The 17936-nt window shown below is 44.7% G+C and overlaps 2 protein-coding genes across 4 annotated transcripts; one reads left to right on the plus strand and one right to left on the minus strand.

Annotated features, from left to right (window-relative positions):
• The first annotated feature begins 403 nt into the window (after positions 1-403).
• Positions 404-6801, plus strand: dhx32b (DEAH (Asp-Glu-Ala-His) box polypeptide 32b). Of its 2 annotated transcripts, none has more exons than XM_053436654.1 (11): positions 404-794; positions 903-1096; positions 1617-1992; positions 2079-2315; positions 2957-3050; positions 3131-3280; positions 4002-4193; positions 4273-4413; positions 4560-4750; positions 5330-5520; positions 6116-6801. In XM_053436654.1, the coding sequence occupies exons 1-11, from the start codon at positions 519-521 to the stop codon at positions 6282-6284; spliced, it is 2211 nt and encodes a 736-aa protein (XP_053292629.1). In that variant the 5' UTR covers positions 404-518; the 3' UTR covers positions 6285-6801. The 2 variants fall into 2 exon arrangements, with proteins under 2 accessions (XP_053292629.1, XP_053292628.1); XM_053436653.1 differs by having other exon boundaries at positions 2957-3041; positions 3116-3280; positions 4273-4426; positions 4567-4750.
• A 483-nt stretch (positions 6802-7284) lies between these two features.
• On the minus strand, positions 7285-17437 carry edrf1 (erythroid differentiation regulatory factor 1). 2 transcript variants are annotated; one of them, XM_053436781.1, is made up of 26 exons: positions 17136-17437; positions 16803-16935; positions 15729-15937; positions 15112-15178; positions 14901-15026; positions 14643-14767; positions 14404-14551; positions 14001-14102; positions 13784-13905; positions 13391-13502; positions 13063-13210; positions 12873-12984; positions 12421-12532; positions 12030-12308; positions 11856-11927; positions 11622-11769; positions 11301-11492; positions 10861-11061; positions 10516-10734; positions 10091-10317; positions 9827-9985; positions 9571-9720; positions 9198-9351; positions 8540-8700; positions 8233-8405; positions 7285-8136 (listed from the first exon to the last, which is right to left on the minus strand). In XM_053436781.1, exons 2-26 carry the CDS (start codon positions 16884-16886, stop codon positions 7974-7976), a joined length of 3765 nt encoding a protein of 1254 aa, XP_053292756.1. In that variant the 5' UTR covers positions 16887-16935; positions 17136-17437; the 3' UTR covers positions 7285-7973. The 2 variants fall into 2 exon arrangements, with proteins under 2 accessions (XP_053292756.1, XP_053292755.1); XM_053436780.1 differs by having other exon boundaries at positions 11301-11495.
• Positions 17438-17936: the final 499 nt, after the last annotated feature.

Genomic DNA, 17936 nt, shown 5'->3' on the forward strand with positions numbered 1-17936 from the left:
TGTTGACTTAATGATTGAAAAGTTGTTTGCGGAGTTTGTGCCAACGTTAGCAGGTCTTCATGTTCTGGCAGATGCATTGTGGGTTTTTTGGATGTAGCCCTCAGTCGTTTCAGTTTGTCGACCACTGAGATAATTAATTTCTAAATGACTGAATTAAGCCACAGCTGATAAATAAATGCATTTATGTGGAGCTTGTGGCCTTTGCGTGTGAGCCAGTTCCTGTTTTAAACACCAGACCCCTCTGAGTCCCTGCCCATCTATCTTTGTTCTCACACCACCCTGTGAGTGTGTGTGTGTGTGTGTGTTGGATTTCTATGGGATTAATGGCCACATGACGACACTGGGCCGGCCGCCTGCTGAGTCCTTTCATTTGGCTTCCCTCGCAGAGTCCGTGCGTGTGCGTGTGTGTGTGTGTGAGAACTGTCCAACAGTTTACTGAGAGCTGGAGGCGTCCAAAACTTCATTCCCGCGGATCTGTAAATGAAGTCTGCGCTGGAGAGACCGGGAGCTCGCTTGTGATGGAGCGGGACGTCAACAGTTTATCAGGAGAGGAGTATTTTGAGGGGAAGCTGTGCTCAGACGCAGAATCCCTGAGTCAAGGGGACAAAGACTATGATGACATCTTGGAGCTCAATCAGTTTGACGGACTGCCGCACTCCTCCAGGTTTTACAAACTGCTGAAGGAGAGAAAAGAGCTGCCAGTGTGGAAGGCAAAATGTGAATTCATGGACACTCTGGCCAAGGGACGCTTTGTCGTTGTCAGTGGATCTGCTCAAAGTGGGAGAAGCTCTCAAGTGAGTACTGCGGCAAATGTATCACATTTCCTCTCACGCATGCGTCAGCGGACTGAGATATCCAGAGTCTCCTTACTTCCAACTCATCTCTCTCTTATTCTGAAACAGATTCCCCAGTGGTGTGCCGAGTTCTGCCTGTCAGCCCGGTTCCGGCACGGCATGGTGGTGTGCACCCAGGTGGACACGCAGCAGGCCGTGGATCTGGCCCTGAGGGTGGCGGATGAGATGGACGTCAACATTGGTCACGAAGTGGGCTACAGCATCCCTTTGGAAAGCTGCTGCACCAACGACTCCGTCCTCAGGTACCTTTACAGCAGCTCTTCCTGCTTTCTCCCCTGCAGAAATGCCTCGTCACATTGCCCCCCCCACACCGCCGCCTTTTCTCATCCTCCATGGGAGTATGGGAACAAAAGGCTTGAGGGGGGTGGGGGGGGCTCCTCTTTTCAAGGGGCCCCTCCACAGCTGCCGGGTTCCCTGTGTGCACATATGTCACTCTCCCTCATGTGGGTCTCTCCATAAGTCAGCTGGGGGAGAAAAGAAACTGGGCACAACGAGGGGGGGGAAGATAAACAGGCATCAGCCAAGTGTGAAAGGATCCACTCCCCAGACTAATTATCAGAGTAAATTACACTAATGGGGGCAAAGCTGAAGTGTAGACAAAGTGTCTTTCATTAAGATGCCATTCTGAGCAGCGCTGAATGGATTTCTTCAATATATCGCTCAGCTGTTTCAGCCGAGAGGCTTCCAATCAAAAAAACCTGCTGATTTATTCCAGGCATTACTGAATTTGAAATATACGAACTGTCTGTTCCCCCTCCTCAGGTACTGCACCGATGACATGCTGCTGAGAGAGATGATGTCGGACCCTTTGCTGGAGCACTACGGCGTGGTGGTCGTGGACCAGGCCCACCAGAGGACCGTGGCCACCGACGTGCTGCAGGGCCTGCTGAAGGACGTGGCCCTGCAGAGGCCCGAGCTCCGTGTGGTCCTACTCACCTCGGACGAGCCCGGCCCCAAGCAGATGGCCCACTTCACCGGGGCGGCCGCGCCTCTGATCCGCCTGGAGAGCCCCGGGGCAGGGGAGGTGGTCTACAGCAGCACAGGTGACGGCTACTTCTGCTCCGCCCTGCGTCTGGTGCTGGAGATCCACCGGTGTGAGGGGGAGGGAGATGTGGTGGTGTTTCTGGTGACGGCACAGGTAAGAAGCAGCACCACTTGATGGATGAAACAAAGCTGTTGATACATGTCTTTTCCTGACTTTACTCTTTGTTTACTCTCCACCAGGAGATAGATCTAGCTCATGACATCCTGAGCCATGAGGGGCAAAGCTCACCCCCTGACCTGGGTGAGCTCGTGCCTGTTGCTGTGCACCCCGGTCAGCCTGGGAATCTGCCACTCCAGGGGGAGGAGGAGACGGGTCGGACCCGCAGAGTCTTCCTCACATCCAGCCCCAACGAGGACTTCTTCTGGGCTGTTAGCTCCATAAGATTTGTCATTGATGCCGGGCTTGAGAAAAGATTTGTAAGTTTGTCCTTATGTTTTGAATAAGAGTTCAAGTATTTACATAAGGCACTTGATGTTAGTGTAGAATTATTCATATATTTGATTGAATGTCTTTTAGTCTCATAGTTTTAGAAGTATTCAGATACTTTACTCGAATAGAGCTGATAAGAGAAAATCTCACATCCAAAGTTTTACAGTGCATTCAAAAAGTATTCAGCATTAAGAGGATCTGGGGAGAAGAACGTCCCCAAATCCAGATGTTTCCATTAAGAGCTGAGAGAAGCTTATGTCAATATGATTCTTCAGTTTTAGTTGTTGTTTTTTATTTGGCTGGCAATTTTTCTGCTTTTACCTCATTATTATGGGCTGTTGAATGTGGATTGATGAGGAAAATATTATTTAACCTACTTAATCATCAGGCTGCAACTTAAAAAAAATGAAAAAGGGTTATTATCAACTAAATCTATTGAAAGCATCACCTCTGACTATCATATATTATTTATATTATTTTATTTATTTCATTTCAAGCTCAAATTTCATTTTGCTAAAGAAGGCAAAAGTTACCTGAAAAATCAGATACATTTCGTGGATTATTTAATATTTAGGTGAGTGTGCTCAGTTCTATTCCACATCTGTAACTCTGTGTGATGCTGTTGCAGGTTTATAACCCCAGGATCAGAACGAACTCGGCCATCACTCAGCCAATCAGCACGGGTCAGGCCGAGAGCCGCAAACAGCTCGCGGGTCCAACAGGTGAGAAATATACTTTTTAAATCTCGTGCTGCCAATTCTCTGCTGACACCTTGTCTGAAAAAGAGCTCTCTGTCCTGCAGGCAAGTGTTTCTGTCTGTACCCGGAGGACAGACAGCTTCCTGCGGAGGCACGACCACATATCATGGAGTCTGACATCACCTCCACTGTGCTCTTCCTCAAGAGGATGGAGATCGCTGGGCTGGGCCACTGCGACTTCATCGACAGGCCGGGTGAGATTTATATAAAGTGATGAGAGACATACAGAGGGAATATTCTTTAAGTCCTCGGAGACGATGACACCAATGGTTCAGTGAGTCGGTTCCCTGTTGTTCCAGCGGACAGCCACTTGTTCTTATTGGGGGGCAGCGAGCCGTGCCTCAGCTGAACTGACAGCCTCTGTTCCACGAGCATCGTTTCAGAGCTGACCTGCTTCTGTGTGCCTTTGTTTCTGCGGATTTATTCATCCACACTAACTCAAACCCACAGACACACAGCGAGCCTCCCATTAGTTGATTGGAGTTTAGTCACAAGGCTGGTGGGGTGTTAGGGGGTGGGGGGGGGGATGACATGGTGGATTTCTTTCGTCCAGGCCTCATTTTCTTTCTTCGTTAGTTCATCGAAAAAAAACATGTTTATTGGATAGAAAATCTCTTGTGTACCACGAAAGACTTCATTTTGCATAGTGATGCATTTCAAATATTGGTGCGGATTATAAAAATCCTAATCTGCTGCTGCCTTTTCACTGCGGGTGTACACACTAGGGGTTCCAGTATACTTGAATTGTCCCAGTGGGTCACTGCTTTGGATTAGAGTTTAGACAGCATGACAACAGACAAATAATCCCTCACAGATTTAGTCGAAATGTATTTGCATGAATAAATAATCTCCTAGTTTAAATACAAATACATTTCATAAAGACATGTTCATGGTTCTCTGCTGGATTTGGTTCAGACCCTGGAGGCCTGATGCAGGCTCTGGAGGAGCTGGACTACCTGGCCGCTCTGGATAATGATGGCAACCTGTCTGAGATGGGCATCATCATGTCCGAGTTCCCCTTGAAGCCCCAAATGGCCAAGACTCTGCTCGCCTCCTGTGAGTTTGACTGTGTCCGCGAGGTGGTCATCATCGCTGCTATGCTAACAGGTGCAGACCCAAAGCCAAGTTCTCTGTTGTACTTTTATCAAAAAACAGTGGATTCTAAATATCAAGTTTGATTTTTCAGCCCCTTCTTGCTTCGTGGTTCCCTCCGCGGACCTGAAACCAGAAGCGACCCAGTGCCACTTGAAGTTCCAGCACCCGGAGGGAGACCACTTCACGCTCATCAATATCTTCAAGGCCTTTAAAAAGTCTCAGGTGGATCCACGTGAGTTTACATAGTTAAGAGAGTATCGTCTGCATAGAAACACACAAATCAGAGATCAGCAAGAGTGGAAGATCTTCATAAATTATAGCAAAACAAGCTTCTTGGCATATCATACTGAAAATAATAATTTCCCTGTGTGGCTCTAGACTGTAGCGTTGAGAAGTGGTGTCAGGACTCCTTCCTGAACCACACATCTCTGTTGATGGCTGATGCTCTCCGCGTGGAGCTCCTCGACACCCTGAAGAGGATCGAGCTGCCCGTCTCGATGCCGGCCTTCGGTTCCCGAAGAAACACCTTCAACGTGAAGAGAGCCCTGCTGGCAGGTTTCTTCATGCAGGTCAGAGAACTAGACGTTACTGTGCCACTCTTCCACTGACAGGGCAGCTCTTTCCAGCAGAAAGAAACTGACACTTCACTTGCTTTCATCTCTCACCCCATCCACAGACATGTCAACTGCCACTTATACAATTAAAGGAAATATCAATTACAATTATTACTCAATCACCTCTTATTACTATCAGTTCTTACTCTTCACCTGACAGGTCCTCTTCCACTTTCCCTGAAACCTTCAGCTCTATTTATCAAGTACACTTCCGCTGCTCTCAGGGCTCGAAACTTGACTCAGCCTTAACCGCACATACACTTCAGCAGGTGCTTTAACTTCACTCTGCAATTTATAACTGCTACTCCAGCTTCTCTCAGTATTTGTATTTAGATTTCACTTCTACTGTTTCCTACGGTTTAAGTATATTGCTTCAGAGAATTTAGCCTTTTCTTGTCATTTATTATGTTTTCAAGGCAAAATCAAAAAGTATAAAAAAATAAGACTAAGATGCTCTTTTCTGTATTTGCTTCTTTAAAGTGTTCTTAGTCTGTTGGAATCCGTCTGACTGCGTGTGGGGGTGTTTTCCCTCAGGTGGCGCGGGATGTGGATGGATCAGGGAACTACTTCATTATGACCCATAAGCACGTGGCACAGATTCATCCTCTGTCGGGATACGGAGCCAAGAGCCCCAAGCTGGGCCTGCCTGACTGGGTGCTGTTCCACGAGCACTCCTTCTCCGAGGACAACTGCCTCCGCACCGCCACCCACATTACACCTGAGGAGTAAGTCTCTGCCTTGATGACGCTTTGTTCAAGATGTGCACTTCTTTGCAGTCATGTATCTAATCAAACAGTTTTGTTATCTAGACTCCAGTGTCCAGTTGACCACCCTCGTGTCTTCAGATTGAATCAGCCTCAGTTGAGCAGAGACTAGTCAGGCTGGTTGTGGAGAGAGGAATCCTAATCCTTGTTTTCTAGTATTCTCTGGGTTGGAGAGGGGATTACGGATCGCACAGATGCCTGGGAATGTGAAGCTGCAGCTTAATGGAGGAGGAGAAAACCCCTCTGCACTTGTCATGCTCTCTTAGGCTCCACATCATCAAAATGTGTGAATCAGTTCAATGCTGGAATAGAAATCAGAAGAGGACAGACCCCTTGAATTCCACCAAGCTGCTCACACTCATATCAGTCTCCTAATATGCCTGATTTAAAATATCTACAGTAAAATTGGAAAATGTAAAAAAAAAAACAGAATCCTTTATCCACCCTTTTTCCAGTTTCTTTCTTGCGTAATCCAGGTGACAAACCCACAAATGGAAAGAGGTGAAAACACAACCTCCTCTGACACACCTTTAAACTTCATCTTCTCTCCTGCCAGGTTCATTCAAATGGCCCCACAGTATTTCTTCTACAACCTGCCGCCCAGCGAGAGCAAAGACATCCTGCAGAACATTCTGAACCATTCTCATTGCAGAGAGGAGACACCTTCACCCTCCCAGGACTCGCCACAAGAGGACCAGACCAGTGACCGCTGTGTTGTACAGTGACGGACCGAACCACTGCCCCCGGGGGGGTTGATGAAAGAACTTGTATTACTGGTAACCAGCTATTGCATCACACTGTATAGAATCACATTGTCTGGGTAGTTGTTGAGTCAATCATATACTTTCATCAGATCTTTTTTGTAGTTTCATCTTTGCACCACTGTTTTGTCACAATATCGTGTTATATTAATAACAATAACTGCCAGTGACACAAAGTTCTTATGTTGTTTTTTTAGCATCGCTTTGTATTTAAATCATATTCAACAGAACAATCTGGTAACTTAATTTCTAAAAATAACTTTCTCATGCTTTAAATGTTAAACTTATTATTTATTGTACTGCGATGTGGTTTCCTTTTGAGTTATTCTGTTGCTCCACATCTTCCCCTCAGTCCCTGTCCATCGGTCAGTCCCCCTCAGCAGTGGTCCAGCCTGATTAATGAGGTTCAGGGACAGTTTGCGTCCCCCTGCAGCTCCATCTGGTGTCGATACAGCTCGGTGACTGCAGGGTGATCCAGTTCACTGACACAATATTAAAAACATCATGTCCTCTCCTCTGTGCAGCAGGAGCCGCTGCCAGGACCCACTTAAAAACCATCACTCTGAGGAGCTTTTTTCCCAGGCAAAGCAGCTGTGCACAGTACGTGTTGACATTGTGTAAATATCTGGATAAATAAACTGAAATTAAAGCCCAGCCTGTTGGTTTGCACTTTATGTTTGTTACCCAAAAATCGGAATAAAATTCCTCCACTGAAGCTTGTTATGTTTTGTATTAGCCCGAGAGCACGTTAGCATTCTGTGATGCTTCTGAAGAAACATTTAGAAAACTGTTAAGATCTGGGTTAACATCCATCCTGACAGATCCAATCACAAGTGTACAGCTCTACGCTACCGTGCTATGTCAGTCAGGACCACTTCACTCTGAGTGGGCGTGTGTGTGTGTGTGTATGTATGTGAAAGAGAGTGTGCGAGCGAGCAGGAAAGACGGACAGAAATTCATCACATAAAATTTAAAAACCTTTTATTTCCATGTCACAGCAAACCATGCTGATATAAACTCGCATTTATACATACATACAGACAGCCATGTGGACAAACTCTTCTGTTTGCATTGGATGTTGCCAAAGTATTGCACATTTCTTTTTGGAAAGCAAATAACTACTTATTTAACGCTTATTTCAATTTGTCAAACTTCAACCACACTTTTTTCACAGCATTACTGGAGTTACTGAATATCAAATATAGCAATTATATTGAAATTAATTCTTGATTCTGAGCCTTTGCCCAGCGCTTTATGTAATTTTAAGCCCTGTATGTTGGAGTTATGTGTAATTTGAAATTTTACTTATGGCGGATGCACTCAACAAATCCAACAGAGAGAAGGTTTAATGGTGATTCAGAACTGCGTGAGCAATAAAGACAATTAAATAACACATAATGAATTTACAACAAAAAAAGTGAAATATTCAAACCCTGGGATGCAAATGTTATAAAAAGATGAACTTGTTTATAAGGCGCAGGAGGTGAAATTAGCTTTGAAACCGTTATTCAGAGTCAGTTGCCTGAGGATGAGTCCGTCAATACTGATGTCCGTTTTTAGTGAAGACAGTCGTCAGGTGTTCCCAAGAATTCGGTCTGGGTGTCCGGCAAGATGTGGGGAGCAGCGTCAAAGTCTAGAGTGTCCCCCTCGTCTTCATGAAGGTGAACCTGTGTCGTCACTTCCTGTTTGCGGGGTCAGCTGCTGCAGCAGGTCTTTGTAGACGCTGACCCGGCTGCGGAGAGGTGCGTTTTTCTCAGCTCGCAGCAGCTTGGAGTAAACATTCTTATACGTCTTCAACAGCTCCTCATCTTTATTGCTGTAAACACACAGGAGAGATCATAGTGAAGGTATAAAGGATGTTCGATGTTTACAGAGCCGGATGGAGAGTAAGAGTTTGGGGATTCTCGCTCACCTCGGTTTCCGCTTCAACGTCGTCATCAGTTTGATGAGCTGCAGCAGCAGGAAGGAGAAGCTCGGCTCGAACACGCCGATTAGCTTCCTCACTTCCTGGAGGTTGAGTCCTGAGGTGGGACCGGTGGCCACGTCGGGAGACCGAGCCGAGTCCGCAGCGTGGGGTTCACTCGGCTGCAGCACGAGGAGAGACGGAGATGGAAAGGTCAACGGGCCAGCGCGTGTTGGAGAGAGGACAACAGAGCAAAGCTTTGAGAAGATGAATAAGCAGGAGAGAGCATGTCCCAAGAAAAAAGGAGAAAACTGACCTCGCCCTGCTCCTCCTCCTCTTCCTCTTCCTCCTCCTCCTCCTCCTCCTCCTCCTCCTCCTCCAGCTCGTTGTGAATGAGCTGGAAAGCATGACGACTTTCTGTCATGATCTCCAGAGCCCCAGTCAGGCTCTTCAGCTTCGCCCCGCTGCTGCTCTGACCTGTGGAAGCACGATGTGAAACATTACTGCAGGAGGCTGTGGACAGAACATGATGAGTTATGCAACAAAGAGTTTTTTCTCTGTGGAATTATTTATATGATTTTACATGAAATCCAGAGGGAAATTTTTCTTTTAAAGCTGGTTAGGTGGTTTCCTTCAAAATTCATAAATTTAGAATAAGTACTAAAAATACTAGGAAAGGTAGGAACGGTTCATTGAGGCTGAATATATGTAACACATGAATGACACATGCATTTAATATTTGTTTTGGTAATAACTACCTAGTGATATATGGAATATAATCAACAGTTTCTTTTTTATATATCCTTAAATGTCTTTTTACCTTTTTAGGTTCTTGGGCTGGATCACAATCTGTGTTTGTGTTGCTATGCGGCTGTGTCATATTTTTGTCAGTTTGTTTGTTCGGTATTTCAGATTTTTTTTGTGTTGTGTTTTCATTAATAAAAAGGAGATGGGAAAATAGGCTGTTTTCTCACCTGCCATCGTGAACTCAGCAAAGGCCACCCTCTCCAGGAGCGTGCGGAGCAGCTCACAGGGAGCATCTTTCAGGCTGAGGAATAAACAAACAGCCTTGCTGTAGTGAAGCTCTGCCAGGCTCCGATGCTGCTTCCTCAAGTGTTCGTCTCCCACCTGTCACACAATTAGAGCCAGGAGCACAGACACCCGTCAGTGAGCATTATACCGAGGCATCACCAGCAATTCTATTCCAGTCAGCCTGTGGTTCCTTTTTCTTTAAGCATGATCAAACAAATGTCTATATCAAAAGAGTGAGCCAAGGCATGTGAGTGTTTGGTACGAAAAGCAAACAGATATTCAGAAGAAATACGATTTATTTTCATGATCTGCCACCTGGTTGCGGAAGCAGCTGTGGTACATAGAGGCCAGGCGGTGGTGGATGGTGGCCGCTCTGTACTGGTAGAGCGGCTGACGAGCCGACTCAGCCTGGAGGTCACAGAACTTCAGGGACTTCATCATCGCCTCCGTCACCTCTCGCTCAATCTGGGAAAAACACATGATACAAACAGAGAGATGTAAACAAACTGATCTTCTGATTTGAAGAAAACAGACTGATAATCAAAATGTGAAAATCTGTAAAAACAGGCACCTGCTCCTGGGCCTTCCTGGACAGTGGGGCGTAGTCCTGCAGAAGTGTAGCCAGGGTGAAGTAGGTAGTGGACAGCTCCCAGTTCACACTGTCCCACACCAGTGGGTGGTTCGCTCGGTTTGCCAGTGACCTCATAGCCCGCAAGTAGTAATCTATGGCCTGGGTTCAAATGAGATAAAAAGTCCAAGATAAAGTAAGATGGAAAATAAAAAGATTACAAAAGGAACAAATACTCATTAAGACGATAAGTGTTTGTCGTGGCACCTTGTTGTAGTAGAGCGCCTCTTCAGGGGAGAACTCCCCTCGGCTCTGGTCGCCAGAGACGGCGCAGTGAGCCTGAGCGCAGATTCTCATCAGTCGGCCGGTGTTACACAGCAGCAGGGCCGAGTTGGTGCTGTCCCTGATGGCTTCAAAGTCCTTCATACCTTTCTCAAAGTAGGAAAAACTTTTTTTCCACATCTCCTGTTCTGCTACAGACACAGACTTCTTTACTGGAGGAGGGAGAAAGATAAACCTCATTAGACACAGCAACATGGACAGAGACACAAGTGAGAGTGATCACTTCTTAAAGTTGTGTTAGAGTCCTTATTTCTTTACTGATCTGAGTGCAGTGGAAAGCCAGCTGTCCCTATTATTCTGGGATATCGGTCACTGTAATTGTTAAGAGTTTCAACTTCTACCCGACATACCTTCTTTCTCAGTCTGCATGGCTGCCGCCTGGTTCATGTAGTAAACTCCCATCTCATTGCGGATGTTTCCCAGTCGTCTGAGCACCTGAGCCAGTTGATCTGACTCCTGATCTTTCAAAGCCTCGGAGACGAGCAGCTCATACGCTGCCTCGTAACATTTACTGCTGACAAACAGCTGGTACTCCGGGTCGATCGACAGGTCTGTGGCCATGTTGAAGGCTGAAGGGGAGAGAAGGAAATGATTGACAAATGAAATGGACTTCTATGTGTTTCCCCCTGGTTTTAATACATCAGACATCAGAGCTGGACATTGTGAGTTGTGTATGATTGTCTTCAGTGAGTGACCTTGGCAGCTGCTCTCTCTGTTCAGGCTGTGCAGGATCTCCTGGTCCTCTTTGGTCTGGTAGCTGTACTCCTCCAGGTAAGCGGCTCTGTTGTTGGCGTTCTGGGCCAACATCAGCTGGATGTCTCCACACAGAGACAGACACTGGCTGTGGAACTGCAGCACATGCGAGTGCTGCGTCCCGCTCACCGAGCAATAGGCATCTGGAGGAAACCGCACAAGATGATTGGAAAGAGAAATAGACGTCTGAATGACTTTGTTATTATTATGCTGCACATAATTTGGAAAGTTATGGAGCAGTTTCATGCACAATCTGATGAAAGGCCCTGATCTGTTTTATCATTCTGTTTCTGAATTATGATTTGCTTTGTGAAAATGTTATTTAGGCTGCCAGAAAGAGATAAAACACAAAACAACTTCAATTGAAGTTAAACAAACTTACCGTAGCACTGTAGAGATAGCTTGATGTAGCGCAGAGCTCGGCCGTACTTCAGTAAGTTGGTGGCGGCGTCAGACAGGACAAAGTAGGCCTTGGAGGCTTTGAGGAAGAGCTGCAGCTTCATGTGGTTCTGCCACGAGCCAGGGATCATCCCCGAGCGCGTCAGGTGCTTCTGGCCGCCCTGCAGGGGCCCCACTGCTGACACACACATGATCACAGCCCGTTTGTAAGGAAATAAGAGGACAGTGTATGACATAACACTTCCATATTCACTGTTTTATACTGTGGTATTACATCAGTTAGTAATAAGGACTGAGAACTGACCTCTCTCCAGAAGAAGAGACATGCCTTTCTCAGAGGCGCAGGCTCCAATAGCATTCCTGTCTTCATATTTGAGAGGGATTGGAGTGTTGGGGTCCGCGGCTGGGAGGTCGCTCTCCATCTTAATGCTTCCATCCACTGCCTTCAGGCCCTGTGTTGTGTATCACAGCGATTATTAACTGGTAGGCGACACTTCACATTATCAGTGTTGTATGTCAACAGCCTGCGGAGACTTGCCTTCAGTACGTAGCTCAGGACGTGTCTGCATCTCTCCTCCTTGTCTTGAGAAACGGGGAAAACTCCACTTGGCTGCAGAGATTTAAAAATATAAAATTAGCTTCTTTCACTTCTTTTTCCCTCCACTCTCTCCCTGTAGGTCTGTGTGATGGACACATGTGTACACGCGCTCACTCTGATCTGGTGGGTAGATTTGTATTTCTCCGGCACAGACAGCTCCCCTACAGAGCGAATAACAGCCACAGCTTTACTGTCATCTTGTGGGTTGGAGCCGTTGCTGTAGGAGCCGTTCTCATCACTGTCCTCCGTCAACTCTGCCTCCCCGTCTTCCTCCCTGTCTTCGTCGCTGTAGCTGTCCTCGGAGCCACCGGCCCGGAGCGACTCCCCCCCCTCCTCAGGGGACTCGTCGAGCTGGAACAACTCTGACAGCATGTAGTGGGCTGAGGCGATGATCTGAGCAGATAGACGAGAGCGGATCAGGTTCAGTCAGAGAGATTCACGTTCTACTTTCTCTAAATATAAATTGCCACTTCTGCCCTTATTGTAACTTAGAATTCCTTCTTACCTGCGGATGCCTCTCCTGATCCAGAAGCTTGACGCAGTTTAAGAGCAGCGTTCGGACGGTGCCATAGTGCTTCCTGTTCTGTCTCGCCTTCAGCATCAGGTTGTTGGCCACCCTGCGCCACAGAACACACAACAGACGAGAATTCATTACAGCAGACACACTTTACTGAATTCTATACATGTCAAACACATCTCACCTGCAAATGATGTTGGATTTTACAAGGGTTTTGCCTAAAACTGTATTTATTATTTATCATTTAATATATTTTGAAACAAAAATTACCATTAAAATACCCAAGTTGACTTTCAACGTTTCTTGCTACTTAAACTGACTCAAATAATGTTAGTCCTGGACTATAATGCTTCAAATTGATCTACTCCAATAGAAGTCACGGCTGCAGGAATCCTGTAGAACAAAGATGCTCTAATGCTGAATCTTTCTAAGATTCTTACCTGTACAGTAACACAGCCACAGGGAGAGTGAAGGGATTCTGACATTTCCCTTCTTCAGCCTCCTCACACAAGGTGGTAAGATCATAAAGCTTCACGATGTCACTCCCACTGGCTGTGAGTTCAAAAAGTACAAATTAGAAAACACAGAGAAACTCATAGTGATCAGACTGAAGAATTGTTTGTCTCCCACCTTTAAAAAGCCAGTAGGTGTGACCCTCTTTGGTGCAGTTGGACTTTAGGAAGGAGAGAATATTTTGGGCGATGTCTTTCACAACCCTCGTGGAGAAATTGGAGTTCTCCAGATGAGGGATGTCCTCTGTCTTTATCATCTCGTATTTCTGAAGGGAAAACCACAGAACAATGAAAAAGGTTTTACCAAAGGCCTACACCGTCTTTGGTACTCAAACCCATAATTTCTTAAGGATTTTAAACAATTTCAGATTATGCAATGAAACATTATCTATGGCAATAATTACTTGGATAATAACAACACTGGACAAAAGGCAGCAGCCACTCACCTGAACGATGCCATTAACGTGAAAACACATGACCAGTTCGGGGACATTGCACATCAGATTGTCGAGCCAGTAGTCGATACCTGTCAGAATGTTGATTGGTTTATTGTTGTCCCTGAAAAACACAGAGAAAGAGGGGAAGAAGGAATAATTATTAGTAGTGAACGGATGTATTATCTTTACAGTTCAGCTCAACGAATTAAAACCTGACCTACTGACAACAATTCCCAGCATCTATCATCACTGTGCAGAGACGTACTGTGTGTCACCACGTCCATTATACAGCCATATTTTATGAAAATGTTCAGTATCTTGTTGACGCAGACATGTTTTTTTTATTTTCTCTCAAAGTGAACATTTATTTCAGATCCTGGATCAGAACAAACAAATTCCAACCTGAGTCTCAGACTGACGGCAGGATAACGACCACCTCCGAAAATAGGCATGTTGGATCCCACCAGCATGTGGATATCCTCGAACGTCCACATGATGTTTCGCACAAAGTCGTTTCTTAAACCCTGTCGAACAATTAACATAAGATGATATATTAACAATAAACTACCACGTGTGTTCATAAATACCATTGAAAGAAGGTTATAAACGTTTGTGTTACCTGACTGTTTTCCCCCTCGTTGAACAGAGCTGGGAGGTTCTGCTCTTCGAGTACAGCCGTCACTTGGCCCAGGGCAAAGTTGCTGTCCAAAGAAAAGCTTTCCTACATGTTTTATAGAAGCAACACTGTCAGTTTAAATAGTACAAACTAACATCTCACAGTTATCAGCTTAGCCCTCACCAAAGAGCCACTAAGTCAAAAAAAACTGGTTAGTTATTTGCTTAAATCATCACATTAAGTATAGAAAACTTTGGAGGCACAACGGATTAAATCCTTATAAATTCACTCAATCCTTTTCAGTGATTACAGAAAATGGTATTACTTAAATTTGTCAAACCCTGATTATATTTTTAAATGATATCTTTCTGCGAATTGTTCACATTTCTTAGAGATTTCTTCGGACCTGCTTGGCAGCGTCCGACTCTTCTGCTTCGGACGGCGTGCTGGTGAAGGAGGTGGGCCATGCAGAACTGAACACCTCCGTCTCGTTCTCCACCTCCCCTTCATTCAGGTTGTCTGGTACAGGCTCCGCAGCTCCATCACCATTTATACTGCAAGAAACACAGAGTTAGAGCCGTAGTGTTGACGGAGGAAGGCTAAGAGAGATGCACAAGAAGAAGTGTAACCTAACAGATAACTCACCTGTAGTAGAGGAACTTTGACAGGATGGCTCTCTGATACCAGTGCTCTTTACTCTTCTTTTTCCTCTGCCACTTCTCATCAATTAGCCTCTGGTAAAACTCTTTTAGCCACGTCCAGTCTCCGGTCTATAAAAACACACGTAGCAGGAAAATACAATCACTTTAACCTCATGCTGTCATGAAGACATTTCTTAAAACATAGAACAACAATCCTAGTAAGGATGTTTCGTTGATTTATAAAAGAAAAACCCTGCTCTACCTGAGAAGACCTCATGAAGAGCTCTTGAATGTCCAGGTCGTCCAACAGCAGGGTCCTCCCGACGCGGTGAACGGCCATGCTGACATGAGACTTGCTGTAGGGAATTTTCAAAAGCTTCTTGATGTTCTGAATTTGAGAGAAAACAAAGTTAACGACAGCTTTATGAACATGTTTCAGAAACAAATGTCAGCGCCGGAGCGGCTCCGCAAACCTCAGAGTCTGACACCACGTCAACATCGTCCCCGATGCAGTCGATGAATTCGTAGGCCATCCCAAAACTACAAAAGAAGAAAAGGAACTTAATCACAACAGGGTTTGCAAATGGTAATATGGATAAAGGTCACACTCGTTAACGATTTATCAGTATCCATGGTTTATCCTCTGATAATCACAATAGTTCTCTGCTATCAGATATGCAGCGAGAAGTTTTTCAGTCATAGTTTTGTAAAATTATTGAAAAAATGTAGAACGCATGGAGTCAATAGACCAGTGAGTAACAATCAGTCTTCATGAGTGTGTTCTGACCATCAACAGAGGCCATCTGCTCAGCAGGTTTCCACAATTAAGTAGAGCACAAAGCATGACGCGTTGAGCCTCTAATATAAACCGTGACTTTGACCGAATAACCAGAGGTGTTTATAATACTTAGTGTTGCCTTATTGAAACAAATAGAGTGGTCAAAACATCATATTTAGAAATACCTCTGTGTATAATTCAAAACAGTTCGGCAGCACACACACTCCACTCTGTAACTTTTCTGATCACAACAGCCTCACATTAGTGTACTACATAGCAGTTGTAGTAATAGTATTATTTAGGATGTTATACCTAGAAAAAGGTTTGCTCTTGCTGCTGGAGCCTAGTACGGTGGTGCCCGCGCTGCCCAGCTGAGGGTTTTCTCTCAGCCAGTTGGCGGGAGGCAGCTTCAGGTCGGTCTTCTCCTGCAGCAAGGCATAGCTGGTCGGTGGAGGGGCGGCTGAGTACTTTACCACGGCACAGCTCTTAATTTCAGTGCTGCCTGAGCATATGGCCGAATCCTACAAAATAAAACACCATGATTTAGAGCAGTGAACACAGACAGTATTTCAGGTTTTTCCCATGGTACAAAACATTGTCCATGGTTTCCACACATAAAATGTATATGCAAGGCTGGGGAAAACTATTTATATTAAAAAGATTTTAATAATTAAAAAGTTGTTGGAAATTTGCAACCGTTGACAGACAATATCATCCCTGAAGGAGGCCATGATCTTTTAAAATAACTGTCAAAATCTGGTTTTAAAACCTTAAATGAAATTCTACCACTTTATTTGTTTGTTTCTGTTCCCAAGGACCAATTTATATTTTGGTCTGATTGTACAGTTGTGTCAGATATCGATGTGTTGATGTCTGTAAACATGTCGGTGTGAGAGGAAGTGATAGACAGAGGAAAAGATTAGAGGACTGCACCTCTCGAATTAAATAGAACTTTAAAGAAAAAGAAAATCATTGTGCGGCAGTCTATGATGATCTTGATGTGGTGGCCACAAATAAATGTGCGCATTTATATACATTCAAAGGTAGTTCTGCACCGTGTTTGTATCGGTCTAGTTTCCAAATAGAATAAAGTGCAAACAGGCAGAACAACGATGTGCAGAGGATTGTTAATCAGGATTTGCATTCACACAGTTAAGAGAATATATTGATACCAGGTCTGAACAGGGTCTAAAGGGGCCCAGTGAGAGATATTAGCCCCGGGCCCTTCAGGAGCTTAATCCGGCTTTGACAATTGGCAGTTGTGAAAATGGATTTGACACTAAAGGTGACAGTGACTTTATAAAATCCACACACAACAATAACTAACCCATAGGACGCTAGTTAGATTCTCATGTCAGATCATTGAAGCATGTTTCTGTTACTTACATGTTTGCTGTTTTCACCTGAGCAGGTGGGCTCTTCCGTCACATTGTCCCAGGGGGTCCCAGGCTCCCTGTCCCCAGAGCTCATACCGGACACAGCACCGTGGATCCAGCTGATCCCTCAACAACCCGCCGGCCTGCACATGTTGACACGGAGGAGACATGAGACAGAGGACGGACGAGGACAACAGTATCGATCAAGTGATAGTGGTGGCTTTAGTTTGCTATGTTAGCTCTGGCAGGCTAGCTAATCCAAATAGCACCACTGAGCCGTAGCGCTGTGAAAAAAACAAAACAGGATGTAGTCAAACAACACTGGATGTAAAATTACACTCACATGAAAAGCTGCTGCTGCTCAGTTAACCTCAGTCACATGTATTTAGGGGTTTGAATGAGCCTGTAGATTCTCTCTCTCTCCATCTGTTGTTGTCAGAGCACACGCTGGTCCAGCTGAACAACAACTTCCTGTTTCAGCTTCAAAACTCTTCCCCTGCTCCCTGTCATCCACCGGAATTCATCCCGATTCTACAGTAAATAACAAGCAATAGATTTTAACAGTAAATGGTGTAAAATAAAGCTCAAGTCGCTGAGCGTGCTTCGGTCAGAGCGATGTAATGAGAAATGGCATGAACCGGAAGTACTAAGAGTTGGCAGCTCCAGCACTTTCTAGAAAAGTTGAGTACATTCTGTTCTGGTGGCTTTTATTTTGAAATGTACTGACTTGGCTTGTGCTTATTGCCTTCTTTAAAATAATAAAATAAAACAATAACAACGTTTGTTTGAAGTCAGTTAAAGTCGAAATGAATACATTTAATTTGCACTGGTGACAAAAAAATTAATTATGATATTTTTGTACTTTCTACTTCTATATTTTATTCTAATATATTACTACATTGTGCTCAAACTGTGTATCTATTTATGGCAAAGTGATATTACTTTTCAGAATAAGTAGAGCTCTCAGATCAAAAAGTACATTTTAATCTGAAGGTGAGAAAATATGTGATTAGAAGCACCAAGTAGCATGTAAAAGAAATACAAATCATTATTATTATGTTATGAAGTGTTGTGTTATGTTATGTTATGTTATGTCATGTAATGTAATGTAATGTCATGTCATGTTATGTTTTGTTATGTCATG

The sequence above is a fragment of the Pleuronectes platessa genome, chromosome 12, assembly GCF_947347685.1.
Source record: "Pleuronectes platessa chromosome 12, fPlePla1.1, whole genome shotgun sequence".
In the NCBI taxonomy this organism is placed as follows: domain Eukaryota; kingdom Metazoa; phylum Chordata; class Actinopteri; order Pleuronectiformes; family Pleuronectidae; genus Pleuronectes; species Pleuronectes platessa.

Bases quoted from the DNA above. Each gene is read 5' to 3' on its own strand.
- edrf1 (XM_053436780.1), bottom strand. From the start codon at position 16,886: ATGAGCTCTGGGGACAGGGAGCCTGGGACCCCCTGGGACAATGTGACG. The intron at 14,103-14,403 runs GTCCGAAGAAAT...TAAAACATGTAG, and splicing joins AGTCGGACGCTGCCAAGCAG to GAAAGCTTTTCTTTGGACAG. The intron at 13,503-13,783 runs GTTGGAATTTGT...TGTGTTTTTCAG, and splicing joins GCCGTCAGTCTGAGACTCAG to GGACAACAATAAACCAATCA.
- dhx32b (XM_053436653.1), top strand. From the start codon at position 519: ATGGAGCGGGACGTCAACAGTTTATCAGGAGAGGAGTATTTTGAGGGG. The intron at 1,097-1,616 runs GTACCTTTACAG...CCCCCTCCTCAG, and splicing joins ACCAACGACTCCGTCCTCAG to GTACTGCACCGATGACATGC. The intron at 4,194-4,272 runs GTGCAGACCCAA...TTGATTTTTCAG, and splicing joins CATCGCTGCTATGCTAACAG to CCCCTTCTTGCTTCGTGGTT.